General features: G+C 35.6%; 1 protein-coding gene across 1 annotated transcript in view; it reads left to right on the top strand.

Moving 5' to 3' along the window:
* REL (REL proto-oncogene, NF-kB subunit) overlaps window positions 1-16,148 on the top strand; it is a 35,244-nt gene that overhangs the window by 17,507 nt on the left and 1,589 nt on the right. The window contains exons 5-9 of the mRNA XM_040453645.1: window positions 11,726-11,866; window positions 13,007-13,111; window positions 13,834-14,046; window positions 15,075-15,143; window positions 15,272-15,337. Of these exons, the coding sequence (XP_040309579.1) occupies window positions 11,726-11,866; window positions 13,007-13,111; window positions 13,834-14,046; window positions 15,075-15,143; window positions 15,272-15,337 (594 nt within the window). The remainder of the gene's footprint in view (window positions 1-11,725; window positions 11,867-13,006; window positions 13,112-13,833; window positions 14,047-15,074; window positions 15,144-15,271; window positions 15,338-16,148) is intronic.

The raw sequence follows: 16,148 nt of genomic DNA, 5'->3' as shown, positions 1-16,148 counted from the left end.
AAAAAAAAAAAAAAAGACATCCTTATATTGTTGGTTGTTTGTTTTTCTGGATGTATAAAAATAATTTAAGGGATATGAAGTGAAGTTAAGGAATATGTTCATAGCCAAGTGTGGTGTTTGTATGAATCATAAGGTCTGCATCTCTTTTCCCTAGTCTTTATTTTTCATACTATTTAGTATAATGATAAAAGCAAAAGTCCCCTTCAGCCTTCCTCATCAGAGGAGACGACTGTTAAATTTGATGTGTATTTTTCTAGAATTTCCTTTATATATGCATAGCTGTCTCCCTAGTTTAGCAACTTATCATCTCGTAGTTTTTACAGTGGTGACTACTGTAGGGTAGGATGCCGACATTTAGCATGCTGTAGTCATTTACCTATTAAAATAATACAGGGTGCTTACAGTTGCACTACTCCAGATAGTGCCATCCCCAGCAAAATCCACTAAACAGTAAATAAATATATATAAATAATATAAATGAATACACACAAATATACATATATATTTTTTTATATAATGGAATCATGCTATACTGCTGCTGCTTCTTTCTTTGTACTTAGGAATAGATCTTAAATATCTTTCCATGTTAGTACTTTTGAATCTATTTTACTTTTTAACAGAGTACTCTATTGTTTGGACAGACCATAATTTGTTTATCTAGCCATCTGTTAATGAGCGTTTAGGTTTTCATTTTATTAAAAAAAAACCCAACTCCATTGAATATATATACTTTGAGTTCTTGTGTGATTATTTCCTTAGGATAAATTTTCAAAAGTGGAAAATTTCTGGGTCAAGAGTCTGCTCATTTTCATTACTCAAGTAAAAGCCAAAACTTATAAATTAAAGAGTCCGTCTAAGTTTAGATGTATAAAACAGGGAAATGTAGCACAAAACAAGGAGATCATAAATAATAGCTACCATTTATTAAGTACTTTTTGTATGTCAAGAAGTAAATGTTAGGTGCCTATGTATGCTATTTACTTAATCATTGTAATGGCACTTCTTTTCAGAAGAGAATTCCAAAGCTGTGGTTATTTAATTTTCCCAAGTCGTGTAGCAAATGGCAGAGCTGGAATTCAAGTCTGGATCTGACTCCAGTGGAAAAGCAAAAAAGGAAAATGTAGATGGGCCTTCTAGACGTTTTTTAGGTTTTTTTGTTTTTGTTTTTTTACACAAATCCAGAACCAGGCATGATGTTAATAACACTCATATAGCACTCAGAGTAGTTCCTAGTACAAAATAAGTGTGTTACATATTTCATTAAATTTCTTTTTTAATTTTTAAAAGTTTCTTTACTTCTTTATTTATTTAAATAATCTCTACCCCCAATGTGGGGCTGGAACTCACAACCCCAAGATGAAGAGTCACATGCTCTTCTGACTCATCCAGCCAGGCACCCCTTATTTCATTTAATTCTTAAAACAGCCTATGAGGTAGGGACTATTGTTGTTATCTCCATTTTATAAATAAGGAAATGAAGGGATAGAAAAATTAAGTACTTTTCTCAAGGTCATATAGTTGGTAAGTGATGGTACTGGGATTTGAACACAGGTAGCCTGGCTACCAGGCTCATGATCTCTCTACTGCACTGCCTAGGTGGATTTAGATTTGGGGAAGGGAGCAATCCTGCTGGTTGAGCCTTCACAGTATTTGTGCTTTTGGTTGTTATTTAGTTTTTTGTAACATCCCTTTCTTCCCCATAGCCCTTTTGCTCCCTCTTTAGTTTAGGGACCTACCATCTCACAATTTGAATTGTAGTAATCTCCTCCCCCCACACCCCAGTAGAATAATCTTCTTAGAATAGTGCTTTAGCATATTATTCTGATTAAAACATTGAAATGGCTCCTTTAAAAGTTTAAAAACTAAATGGCCCTAAATTGAAAGTCTTCCACATGTAGCTCCAGCATATCTTTCCTGCCTTCTCTTCCACTGCTCCTCTTCATGAACCCCTCGCTATTCCAGCAAAACTCTTTTGGTCACCTACCCTAACCATTTCTCCACCATCTTCTCCATTTTTCTCACTACCATTGTAGGAATGTAAACTTATATCATTTATAGCTGGACTGTTGCTGATAGCCCCTAAACTTGTGTTCCTGCCTCTGTTCTTAATATCCTCCAAGCAGTTTATACACTCTGCATGCAAAAATATCCTTCTAAAACAATAGGAATTCAGTGGCTCCAAATAATTTTGAGAACGAGCAGTGGTTCTCAAAAATATACTTCATACTTGCTAAAAATGTAGATTCCAGGTCTTATTCCCACTGATTTGCTAGGTCTAGTATGGGGTCTGGGATGCTGTTTTGAGAAACCTCTAGCTCCATGTTTCTTAACTTACTTGACTGTGACTCACAGAAGAAATAGCTCTTGTTTCTCCACCAATACATGCATATGCACACATACATACATACATAAAGCACTGTTCTTACTACATGCAGTTTACTCTATTCCATGCCTTTGCATTCCATTTCTTTTTCTTTTCTTTTTCTCTTTTTTTAAAGAAAATGCTTTTCTAACCCACTGAATTAATTTTATAACCAATGGGTCCCAAACTCTTACTAAAAATGTCTATCCACATCCACCTCTATGTTTATAGTGGCATTATTTACAATAGCCAAGACAAGGAAACATCCCAAATGCCCATTGATTGATGAATGGATAAAGAATGCTACATATACACGATGGAATATTATTCAGCCATAAAAAAGAATGAAATCTTGCCATATGCATTGACGTGGGTGGAACTAGATTATAATGCTAAGCGAAATAACTCAGAGAAAGACAAATACCATATGATTTCACTCATGTGGAATTTAAGAAACAAAACAAATGAGCAAAGGGAAAAAAAAAGAGAAAGAGGCAAACCAAGAAACAGACTCTTAACTCTAGGGAACAGATGGATGGTTATCAGAGGGGAGGTGTGTGGGGGGATGGGTGAAATAGGTGATGGGGATTAAGGAGCACACTTGCCATGGCGAGCACCAGGTGATGTATGGAAGTGTTGAATCACTATATTGTACACTTGAAACTAATATAGCACTGCATGTTAATTAAGTGAAATTAAAATTTAAAAAGAAAATGCTTATCCAACCACCAAATTAATTTTATGACCACTGAGTCCCAAACAACAATTTGAATATCTCTTCCATAGATGATTCTGGTGCAAGCCATCCATGGACCACGCTTTGAGAAACTCTGATCCACTTGCTAGATTCAACTTCTCACTTATAGCATTCAAAGCCTTTGATCATCTGATCCTTGTTTTCCATTCCAATTTCTTCTCTGGCTTGCATCCTCTGCTTTGACTTCCTGTCCCTCCTTCCTCTAACACTGAGCACACACATATGTGCTTTGTTTTTGCCATCTGAAATATTTTGCCGTGTTAGAAGAGCCACATTCTTTCTTGCTACTGTGCCTTTATATACGCAATGCCCTTACGTGGAATGCCCTGATCTATCTAGTAAATTCTTCCTGCTCATCCTTCAAGTTTAAAGGTTGCCTCTTTGAAGCTTTCTGTGACCTTGCCACAGAGAAAAGTATTGTTTTCTGAAAATGTTGTACATCTTTCCAATATGATTTGCTATGCCTTTGTGTGTTTCTCCCTCACTGATTCCTGAGGCTGTGAAGGACTGTCTTCTATATATCTCTAACACACAGTCTAGTGTGTGGCACATGGTAGGGGCCTAATTAAAATTTGCTGAAAGAGAAAATGAACAAATGAATGAGTGAACACACCTTGTTTGTACTTGTCTACCAAAAATATCCAAGTTGTTTCCTTATCTGAAATGCCCTGAAAGCCTTTTTAGCTCTGTTGAGCCCAAGGTAATATCCCCCTAATTATACCAGTCACTCAGCAATTGGTCATGAAAAGCTTTGTGACATCTGTTGGATTATTTAATTCTCCAGCAGTTGTTTTATGAGATGAATTTTATGCTCATTGTGGACAGGATCTATGACGGAACTTGCTTATATGTCACTTTGGTACCTAAACCGTATATTATATTACTGTTAAAACAAATATCTTCACAACCAAGTGCCTTGAGGTAAAAGTTTCCTATTTATATACAGTAAGTTATGCATCTTAACTACTAATGCATTCATTCCTTCAATAGGAATGTTACCTCATTCAGTCTCTATAGTCCTAGGTTGTTGTAGGTGCTTGGAGTAAGTTAGTGAACAAAACGAACAGAAATTCCTGCCTTTGAAGAGCTTCTATTTCTGTGGAGGAAGACCGACAATAAACAAATTTACTAAGTGAATATAGTATGTAATTTATTAGGCAATGAAAAGTTCTCAGGGGGAAACATCAGTGTAAGGAGTCGGGAATTTGTAGTTAAGGGGAAAAGGTTATACATTTAAATAGGACGGTTAGAGTAGGCTTCATTCTCTATTCCAGTATAGTTTTCATAAGAGAAATTATGGTTATTATATGTTATTGTTTTCCTAGAATATTGAAATAGACCTAAAATGTACATTTCTCTTTTTTAAGTTCATTTTTTTATTTAGAGAGAGAGTGAGAGCAAGTACAAGCAAGGGAGGGGCAGAGAGAGAGGGTACAGAGCCCGATGCGAGGCTCAAACCCACAAACCATGAGATAATGACCTGAGCAGAAATCAAGAGTTGGATGCTTAACCGACTGAGCCACTCAGGTGCCCCCTCAAATGTACATTTCTAATACTAAGCAAAACAAAATCTAATCCCCTTGAAAAAACTCAAAACACCAAAAACTAATTTAGATAACTCAGAATTATCCTTTTCTTTGGTTGTTTATTTTATTTTTGGGATATACAAGTTCAAATTCTACCATGTACATAGAAATTTGTCAGGGCTGAATTTATACTTTTTCACAGGTGTGTCACTTCACATAGGAAAATTCTGTTAGTACTGTAAGAGATTAGTTGACTTTGTTTTTGTGATCTATATTTATGATATATAGAAACAGTAAAATTGGAAGTGTTTAGTAAAATAGGACCTGCACTTTCTGGTCTATAGACTGATGTTACATCATTGTGACAGTCTGTTTTCTAGACATCAGGTATCGTGTGAAAATACAAAAACTGGTAAAAATTATTCTTAACTTTGTGTAGGATTAGTTTATGTACTACCTCAACTAGTATGTTTTAAGGGCATTCCTTATTTTTCTTGCTATTAATTCTTTAGAACTATCTCTTACAAAAAAGGGATATACAGCAGTCAAGTAGTGTTAAACTTGAGGTTTCATGTAAAAATATTGTTCAAATTGTCAAAGATGTGCTGAAATCTAAATTGCACGAAGAATTTAATGAAGGGTTCCAATATCAAGTTTTAATAGTGTCCACTTAGCTGGAATAAAAGAATAGCAGTTAGACTTCATAGAGGACTCTTACAACAAAAGCTGAAAAAAATTTAAGTTATTTATCATTTTCTAGCTATGTGTTTAATGACGTACAAGGAATTCTAATATTCATTGATTAAAATCGATAGGATTTTGACAATAAAGAATTTACAATTCAGTTTTATTCAGTATCTTATTATTTTTCCATATCGAGGACACTGAGTTGTTACAAAGACTATTTTACAATTGAGTTTGGGGGGATTATCTTATATTGGTAGTCTGAAAGATAACACCGGGGCACCTGGGTGGCTCAGTCGGTTAAGCATCCGACTTCGGCTCAGGTCATGATCTCACCATTTGTGGGTTCGAGCCCCGCGTCGGGCTCTGTGCTGATGGCTCAGAGCCTGGAGCCTGCTTCGGATTCTGTGTCTCCCTCTCTCTCTGCCCCTCCCCTGCTCACACTCTGTCTCTATCTCTCAAAAATAAATAAAACATTTAAAAAATTAAAAAAAAAACAAAGTCCTCACCAGAAGAAAAAAAATATTAAAAAAAAATGAAAGATAACACAGTTTAAAAAGACAAGTGGTCTCTAACATAGATTCATTCTGGTCTCTAAAGTCTGGTTTAATACAAGAAAATATAAGAGCCTTTCCTCACAACTTTAAGCTTAAAAAACAAGAAGAGGGGCACCTGGCTAGCTCAGTCCATTAAACATGCAACTCGATATTGGGGCCGTGACTTTGAGCACCATGTTGGGTATAGAGATTACTTAAATAAATAAATTTTTTCTTTTGTTTTTAAAAGACAAGAAGAAAAAAAGGCTCTTGAGTACTTCCATTATCCTTTCTTTACTGCATTCGCTTTAGTTTTTCAAACCTTATTGATTATCATGGGCAGAACTTGGGGCACTTCTTTTATGCCTTCTGTATTCAACATACTCCCCTTATAACACTTTTCATGTTATATAATTTTACTTTACCTATTTTCATGGAGACACTAATCTCACTAAGAGCAGGCATGGTCTTTTCATATCTGTATCTGGTATTTATTTTAGTGCACAGCACATAATAGTAACTCAATAAATACCTTGAAAGAATGAGTAAATTAATGATAGATGGCTGTGACCATTTACCTTTTGCCTGGCCATGTAAGCACTTTAAATGTTAGCTTTTCTTATGTTATACATGACAGATTAATCTATACATTTTTTTTAAAGTTTTATTTATTTTGAGAGTGAGAGTGCATGAACAGGTGAGCTGGGGAGGGGCAGAGAGAGAGAGAGGGGAGAATCCCAAGCAGTCTCCACCTTCAGCACAGAGCCTGACACGGGCCCACGACCAAAAGATCATGACCTGAGCCAAAATCAAGAGTCAGACGCTTCCAGGTACCTGGGTGGCTCAGTCTGTTAAGTGTCCGACTTTGGCTCAGGTCATGATCTATCGGATTGAGCATCACATTGGACTCTGAGCACCACATTGGACTCTGTGCTGACAGTCTGGAGCCTGCTTCAGAGTCTGTGTCTCCCTCTCTCTCTGCCCCTCCCCCACTCACGAGTGCACGCTCTCTGTCAAAAATAAACATTAAAAAAAAAAAAGAGCTAGACACTTAACCAACTGAGCCACCCAGACGCCCTTCTATACGTTTTAAATAGCAAGTCAAATGAATTATAACTAAACTTCATTTTTTTTCTGAAATGAGACTTAAATGAAGTGAGCTTTTTTCCCAAATGACTTTTAAATGAAGTGAGCTATTAAAATTATTAGCCTATATACTGTGTATTTTTGTCCTGATGTTTACTTGTATTTCAGTAATATTTAACTGTATTAGAATTTTGGAAATGTCACATCTCTAGAGCTAATATATACTATAATTGACTTAAAATTTTGAATCCCTACTTCCAAGAGAAATACATCATGGTAATATTTTTCCGATAAAAATTAAATTCTTATACATACTGCTTTTAGGACTAAGGAGTAATATTTATTTCTAAAGACAGATTAAGAAGAACAATTGTTACCTTGTTGCCTTTTGATAAATATAAAGGGAAATTTTAAACTAGTTTAAGAGGAATTTAAGAGAATTTGTTCTTTGTCAGATTTTGCATATTTTTAAAAGCTGAGAAGCATTCTCCACATTGCAGAACAAAATACTTCATTTTGTATTATAGAATGATACGTATATATTTAAAAACCTGTAGCAAGCATTATCCTAAATGAAGGAGACATCAGAAGCATGCTTTGAAGTTAAGAATGAGAAAAGAATGTGTATTCTTGCTACTTCTGTTCAACATTGTAGTGGAGAGTGTAGCCAGTGCAGGGGCACCTGATTGAAAACGCAGAAATAAAACTGTAATGATCAGAAGCTATTCTTTATGGTGAAAACTCAAAAAGATATACAAGTATACTATCAAAATACTAACCTCAAGAAGAATGGATATAAAATTAATATACAAATATCAGTAGCATTCTATATATCAACAATAAATAATTAAAGGAAATATTGTCAGAAAATATAAAGTATGTAGCAACAAATCTGAGAAATGACAATGAAGATTTCTTTAGGGAAAATTATAAAATTTCATTATGAGAGGGTGGAGAACACCTAAACCGAAGGAGAGATAGGTCATGTTTACTAATATCAATATTATAAAGATGGCATTTCCCCCCAAATTGACATACAGATTCAATGCAATTCCAGACTCTTGAGATTTTTCATTATATATGATAAAATTATTCTGAACAGGAAAAGGAGGATATTTTATAGAAGAGAAATAGCGATGACAAACTGGCTTTATCAGATACTAGAATTTATTATAAAGAGAAGTATTAATTAAGGCAGTGTAGTATTGAGGTAGCAATAGACAGATTGACCAGTGGAATAGAATTGTGACCCCAGAAACAGACTTAAGAAAATATGAGAATTAAGTTGGATTTTTCTAACTCTTGCTATATACAAAAATCAGCTGAAAATGGATTACAAATTTTAGTGTAAGTCAACACTTTTAAAAACTCTCGATAGAAAATCTTGGTAAGCAGATTTTAGTCCTTGGCATATACAAAGAGAAGACACAAAACAAAGTTTTATAAAACAGTTGATACATTTGATGGTATTCTTAATTTCAGTTTATTGTATTTTTCAATTCTAGAATTTATTTGGTTTCGTTTCTAATAGTTTCAAGTTCTGTACTAAGTTCAATCTTGTCTTTCAACTCCTGAGTACATTAAGTATAGTTATTTTTAATATTTTATTTATTTATTTATTTATTTATTTATTTATTTATTTATTTATTTAGAGATAGAGACTGTGAGCAGGGGAGGGGCAGAGAGAGAATCCCACGCAGACCCCGCACTGTCAGCACAGAGCCCAATGCAGGGCTCAAACTCACAAACTGTGAGATCATGACCTGAGCTGAAGTCAAGAGTCAGATCCTTAACTGACTAAGCCACCCAGGCACCTCTAAGTGTAGTTCTTTTAAGTCAGGTTTCTGAAGACTTCACTATTTGAATCTTTTGCAGTGTTTCTGTAGACTCTTGTTTTTCTTTTCTTTTTTTTTTTGTTTTAAATCACTTTATTTTGTCTCCTCATATGCCTGGTTATTTGAAATAGAATACCAGTCATTGTATATGAAAAATTCTAAGGATTTTAGGTCTAGGATGTTGTTATCGGCCTTCAGAAGATTTTCTTATGGTAGGTGACTAGTCACTAGCAATCTCAGATCACCTCAAATCAGTGAATGATTTAGGTTATTTGAAAGTGGACTTCATCTCTGTGGACCTGGTATCTTTCCAGTTCATTCTTTTTTTTTTTTTTTAATTTTTTTTTTTAATGTTTATTTATTTTTGAGACAGAGAGAGACAGAGCATGAACGGGGGAAGGTCAGAGAGAGAGGGAGACACAGAATCCGAAGTAGGCTCCAGGCTCTGAGCTGTCAGCACAGAGCCCGACGCGGGGCTCAAACTCATGGACCGTGAGATCGTGACCTGAGCCGAAGTCGGACGCTTAACCAACTGAGCCACCCAGGCGCCCCTCCAGTTCATTCTTAACTCCTGAAGTGTAGCTCCTCCAGGGCTCCAACCAAAGAACTGGGCATTTTTCAGGTCCTCCATCCTCGGTATACCCTGAACTCCCTTTATTTTTCCCCTACAGGCTACTGAGAATTTATCTTAACTTCTCATTTTCTTAGCCACCTCTTAGAAAATTGGCAGGCTATATCTGGAAAAAAAGAAGCCTCTCATTCTGAACTTAACCTCTATGGGTTTCTGTGATACTGTGATTTATAATAAATATATATTTGGTCTTCACCCCCATTCCTGACATAAAGCTCCTAAAACCTTTTGTAAGTGATAACAGCAAAAAAAAAAAGGGTCTTTTGTTATTTGTAATAAACTCCTTTCAACCACCCCTGTTATGTCATATTATGTTATGATATGAACACCTGCATCACAGGTGTTCATATCATAATATTTTGACTTTTTAGTTATACAGATATGTTCTGTAGACTCCTTCAAATGCTTGGCTTAAGAATGCAAATGAGAGCGGTGCCTGGGTGATTCAGTTAGTTGTGTCTGACTCTTGATTTCTGCTCAGGTCATGAACTCACAGTTGCTGAGTTCGAGCCCCGCATAGGGTTCTATGCTGGCAACATGAAGCTTGCTTAGGATTCTTTCATCTCTTTCCCTCTCTCTCATCCTGTCTCCCACTCACAGTCTTTCTAAATAAATAAATAAATGAATAAAGCTAACTTAAAAAAATACTAATGGGAATATTTAAAATTTTTTAATGTTCATTTTTGACAGAGAAAGAATGAGTAAGAGGGGCAGAGCAAGAGGGGGACAGAGGATCCCAAGTGGGCTCCACACTGATAGCAGTGAGCACTAATGGGAATATTTTAAATGTTCTGATAGCTACAAAGACTGTGAGCATAGTTTAAATAAAAACAGTCAAAATTGCATTGCCATTTTATTAGTTATTTCCTGTAAGGACCAAAGAATTTGGTATTTAACTGTGTTTTCAAATTTAGTATTTCAAGTTTTAATACATTCTGAAAACTAAAATTTCATAAAAAATTTCCACATTGCGTATTTCATGCTTTTAAAAAATATGGCTGTTGGGGCGCCTGGGTGGCTCAGTCGGTTAAGCGTCCGACTTCGGCTCAGGTCACGATCTCGCGGTCGGTGAGTTTGAGCTCCGCGTCAGGCTCTGGGCTGATGGCTCAGAGCCGGGAGCCTGCTTCCGATTCTGTGTCTCCCTCTCTCTCTGCCCCTCCCCCGTTCATGCTCTGTCTCAAAAATAAATGTTAAAAAAATTTTTTTTTTAAAAATATGGCTGTTACAATTTATTGCTACAGCTTATGTTATTTGAAAATGCAGTTAATATTTTCTTGTTGAACTGTATTTCTTTTCAAATATCAACTTAATAAACTGTTACTACATCTATTCTGTCATAAAGAATAGGTTTTTATATTTTTTCAGAACTGTAAAATTTTCCTGCTAGTGTTTTTGTTCCTTTTAAAGCAAACTTAATTTGTACATAAAATTCCTTACGGAAACTAGCTAGTTACCTTATATCATCTATTTTCTTCTATATGGGTATTTAATTCTATAGGGTATTTAATCCCTAACATATTGTTCTGAATTTTAGTAGTTATTTCTACGTATGTCATTTTTATGCAAAACATACATAAAGCTTTCTAATAGAGTTCAGTTTTTGAGAGCATAGGTTCAGGATTCAATGACGTCTTAGTTTGAATTCCTTCTCTACCATTGCCTATCTGTGAAACTTTGGAGAAGTAATTTCATCTCTTTAACATCAGTTCTTGGGGTGCCTGGGTGGCTCAGTCAATTGTCCAACTTTGACTCAGATCATGATCTTACGGTTTGTAAATTCAAGCCCCGCGTCAGGCTCTGTGCTGATAGCTCAGAGCCTGGAGCCTGCTTCAGATTCTCTGTCTCCCTTTCTCTCTGCCCCTCCCCCACTCACACTCTGTCGCTGTCTTTCAAAAATGAATAAACGTTAAAACATAAAATTCTTCATCTGTAAAACAGGGATGATAATAATTCTTATACAGATTTATATCCTCTTTTATATTCTTCCTATTCTCTGTTGCATATAATCTGCAACTACTTTGTAAGAATTTGTCAATTATTAATGTCAGTTTGGGGTTCTGCTCTAAATTTCAGATAACTTAGGATAGTTACTTCCTGACCATGGCTATAACTTAATACTGTTAGTGACTGACTATGTGCTGGTAATGATAAAAGGCATTCTTGGATTGTGTGCCATTCTGTTTTGTTAGCACAGATTGGATGCTACTTAGGGTTATTGGATATGTTGGGCAAGGAGGAGGACCTAGCAGGATTTTAGTTCTATGTGACTGTTTTACATGCTTAAAAAAATTGTACTATTTATATTTAGTTCCTGAACAACAGCTGCTTGATATTGAAGATTGCGACCTCAATGTGGTGAGATTATGTTTTCAAGTTTTCCTCCCTGATGAACATGGTAATTTGACAACTGCTCTACCTCCTGTTGTCTCTAACCCAATTTATGACAACCGTAAGTACTTTATTTTCTTATATTTATAGCATTAGCTTATGGGGTTTTTTAGTTTATTTTTTTATAGTATTTTGGCAATTAGAAAAAAGTATGATCATTGTAAGAAAAATTCAAGTATTACTAAAATAATAGGAGTAATCTTCTCTGATCTCCTCCTCCTCCAAAGATAATCACTATCCTCAGGTATGTTTAACCAGTTTCTTCATATATAAAAACAAACCATCGTTTTCACACAATATATTTTTGGCAACTTTAAAAAAAATCACAGATCCTTTAAAAAAATTTTGTTTTTTCTCTTAGCAATATATCTTCAGCCTTTTCCCCCTTTAGGTACCTTATTCTTTCCAGTAACTGCATATTTCTTTATATGGCTATATCACAATTTTGTGAAATCATTACCTTATTACAAGACATTTGGTTTGCTTCCTTCTTGACTTTTTTCTCTAACAAATTGTACTTCAGTAAATATATCCTGTATGTGCATATTTTATGCAGATGTGTCTCTAGCATAATTTTATAAAAGTAGAAATGTTGGCAAATGCTAGATCAAAGGATATGGATATTTGTAGTTTTAGAAGATTATGAAATTGCCCTCAAAGTTTGTGTGTGTGTGTGTGTGTGTGTGTGTGTGTGTGTGTGTGTGTATTTGCTTTTATATGCATCCACTCATGGTATATGACTGCCTGTGTTGCATGTAGAAGCATAGTGGAGCATAGGCCTATAAAGGTGGATCAGAGTATCCTCATCATGGAGAACTTTGAATTGCCAGGGAGAATTATTGAAATTGTATTCCTATACATGTCAGCATGAAATTGCATTGCTATAGGGTTATAGTCATGATTGAAGAGATTAATCTGGTGACACTGTGTAGGATGGATTGAAAGAATCAGAATTTAGAAACAGGGAGCTTTAACTAGAGGACCTGTTATTGCCGAGAAATGAAGTCACAAGGCTCTAAACCAGTTTGGGCAATGTAGTTAAAAAGGAAAAGGACAGATGTGGATTATTAATGTTTTTAGTGTCCTTAATTTATTTATACACTAAAGCTTTTATCTGTCCTGTAAGTTGTTTTCCTAGAATTCTCACCGTAAAAAATGAGTAAAAAATATTACTAATTAAAAAAAAATCCTTTATGTTTAGGTGCTCCAAATACTGCAGAATTAAGGATTTGTCGTGTAAACAAGAACTGTGGAAGTGTCAGAGGAGGAGATGAAATATTTCTACTATGTGATAAAGTTCAGAAAGGTATTTATTTATTTGTTTCATTGAATTTAGAATATACAGATCTTCCTGGGCTTACAGTGAGGTTACACCATGATAAACTCACTGTAAATTGAAACTAATCTTAAATTGAAAATGCAGTTAATACACCTAACCTGCCAAACATCATAGCTTAGCCTAGCCTACCTTAAACATGCCCATAACACTTACATTAGCGTGCAGTTGGGCAAAATGACCTAACACAAAGCCTATTTATAATAAAGAATATGTCGTGTAATTTATTGAAAACTGTACTGAAAGTGAAAAACAGTTGTGTCAGTTGTTGACCCTCCTGATCAGGTGGCTGACGTGGCTTGCTGCCACTGCCCAGCATCTTCAGAGTATTGTACTGCATATTGCTAGCCCAGAAAAGATCAAAATCTGAAGTACACTTTCTACTGAATGCATATTGCTTTCACGCCATCATAAAGTCAAGAGGTTGTTAAGTTGAACCATTGTTAAGTTGGGGACCATTTTATTTCATATTTATTTAGAGAGAGAAAGAGCACGTGTGGGCAAGCAGTAGAGGGGTAGAGAGAGAGAATCCCAAACAGGCCCTGCGCTGTCAGCACAGAGCCCATCACAAACCATGAGATCATGACCTAAGCTCAATTGACTGAGCCACCCATGCGCCCCCAATCTGTACTTTAGATTAACAGATGGATTTTGTTTTCCCATTGCTATTTCTTTGCTTTTGTATTCACTAGATGACATAGAAGTTCGATTTGTGTTGAACGATTGGGAAGCAAAAGGTATCTTTTCACAAGCTGATGTACACCGTCAAGTAGCCATTGTTTTTAAGACTCCACCATACTGCAGAGCTATAACAGAACCAGTAACAGTAAAAATGCAGCTGCGGAGACCTTCTGACCAGGAAGTTAGTGAATCCATGGATTTTAGATATCTGCCAGACGAAAAAGGTACGATTTCTTGGTGGTAAGGTTTTATACATTTCTTTCATTTTTTTTTTAACGTTTACTTATTTTTAAGTAAAATAAGAGAGCACAAGCATGTGGGTGCGAGTGAGGAAGGGGCAGAAGAGGGGGACAGAGAGGATCCAAAGCCGGCTCCACGCTGACAGCAGAGTTCAAAGCTGGGCTCAAACTCACGAACTGTGAGATCATGACCTGAGCTGAAATCGGATGCTTAACCAAATGAGCTACCCAGTCACCCCAATATATATTTCTTAAAGTTAGTTCTCCTAATAACATTTTCTTATTAGATACATTTGAATACAGTAGTGTTTATTCATGATTTACATTTTATTTCCTGAAAGTTTTCAGCTGATTTTATACCAATAGATCTTTATGCTCTTTTGCATCTCTTTCTTTAGAAAGGAATCTGGAATAGTTTCAAAGTATCCGAACTGTTCATCAAAATTTATTTTATATTTGAGGTTCTGTTTTTGTCCTTATCATGCCCCTTTTTTTTTTTTTTCAACGTTTATTTATTTTGGGGACAGAGAGAGACAGAGCATGAACGGGGGAGGGGCAGAGAGAGAGGGAGACACAGAATCGGAAACAAGCTCCAGGCTCTGAGCCATCAGCCCAGAGCCCGACGCGGGGCTCGAACTCACGGACCGCGAGATCGTGACCTGGCTGAAGTCGGACGCTTAACCGACTGCGCCACCCAGACGCCCCAATCATGCCCTTTTTATAGGTGGAAAACTTGCCACTCAGAAACTGGTCTTCATTTTGGTTTGGTCCTTAATCTGCCCTTATTGTGTTAGTTGACATTGTTGACTTATAGGTGTTATAAGAAAACAAGATGAGTATTATACCTTTTACTGCTGACTTGGGACACATTCTGCAATACTTACTAAATCCATATTATATATGTATATTTAAAGCATTTTCTGTATGGGAATAAAACACCTATTTAGTTGTTGAAGGAGAAGCAGCACAATCCTATGATGATTCACATACTTTCTTGCTTTCTTTTTAACCAGATACTTATGGCAATAAAGCAAAGAAACAAAAAACAACTCTACTTTTCCAGAAACTGTGGCAAGATTGTGGTAAGAGTATTTTGGATTGATTTGTATTTAAATAGATTTGGGGGTTTTTACTTTATCCCATTTTCCAAATTTTAACTGATGTTATTTTTAAAATTGCGTTTAATAATGAAAAAACTTTATCACAACAGTTAATTTTCCTGAAAGACCTAGACCTGGTCTAGGATCAACTGGAGAAGGACGATTCATCAAAAAAGGTATTTCATCCCCTGTAGACTATTCCTTAAATGGTCAAAAGATCAGTGCTTTGCACAGTATATTGGAATTCCATTCTTAAGAATGAAAACTGCTTCTTTGCTATTTTCCATTCCCACAAATTATTTCATGCTTTGAATATTAAATGAATTGATCTCCATTTAAGGTCCTGTTGGAAACTATGATTATGTTTTTGGGATTCATTGTTTGAGAAATTACATTTGTTCATATGGTGGTAATTTTACTTAATTATGGTGTGTCATGGAAGAAGTGGTTTGGATCTGGCGGGTCGCTTATCTTTAAAGTTTTACTGGGACACAGCCACGCTCGTTTGATGACATTGTCTGTGGCTGTTTTTTTTTGCATTACAGTGGCAGAACTGAGTAGTTCTAACAGAGGCTGTATGGCCCACAGAGGCTAAAATATTTGGCTGTTTATAGAAAAAAAGTTGTGAACCTCTGGTTTAGATCATTCAACCAGGGTTATTTAATTAGAAGTCTTTCGTTCCCCTTAACATTCTTAAATCAGTGCTTTTTCCTGGTTGAGTATGTATAGCAGTCATATACTATATAAATAAATACAGAATCCTTAGTTTCTTTCTGACTGGGAATTATGTGGTACTTTAGAGTTCTAGCTTAATAGATCTTAGCAAGTTATGTGGATTTTTCAATCATCCCTAATGAGCATTTCCTCCATCCCTCCATTTTCTCCTAAAAATAGTGAATTTGAAAGGTTTTGGCTATTTAGATTCCCATTACCTGAAATTCTGATTTTTTTTTTTAATGCTTTATTTTTTAAAGTAATCTCTACGCT

This window comes from Herpailurus yagouaroundi, unplaced genomic scaffold, assembly GCF_014898765.1.
Source record: "Herpailurus yagouaroundi ecotype Mexico unplaced genomic scaffold, PumYag 210, whole genome shotgun sequence".
Classification (NCBI taxonomy): Eukaryota; Metazoa; Chordata; class Mammalia; order Carnivora; family Felidae; genus Herpailurus; species Herpailurus yagouaroundi.
The sequence above is the reverse complement of the archived record's forward strand: the minus strand, read 5'-3'. Positions and strand labels throughout refer to the sequence as shown.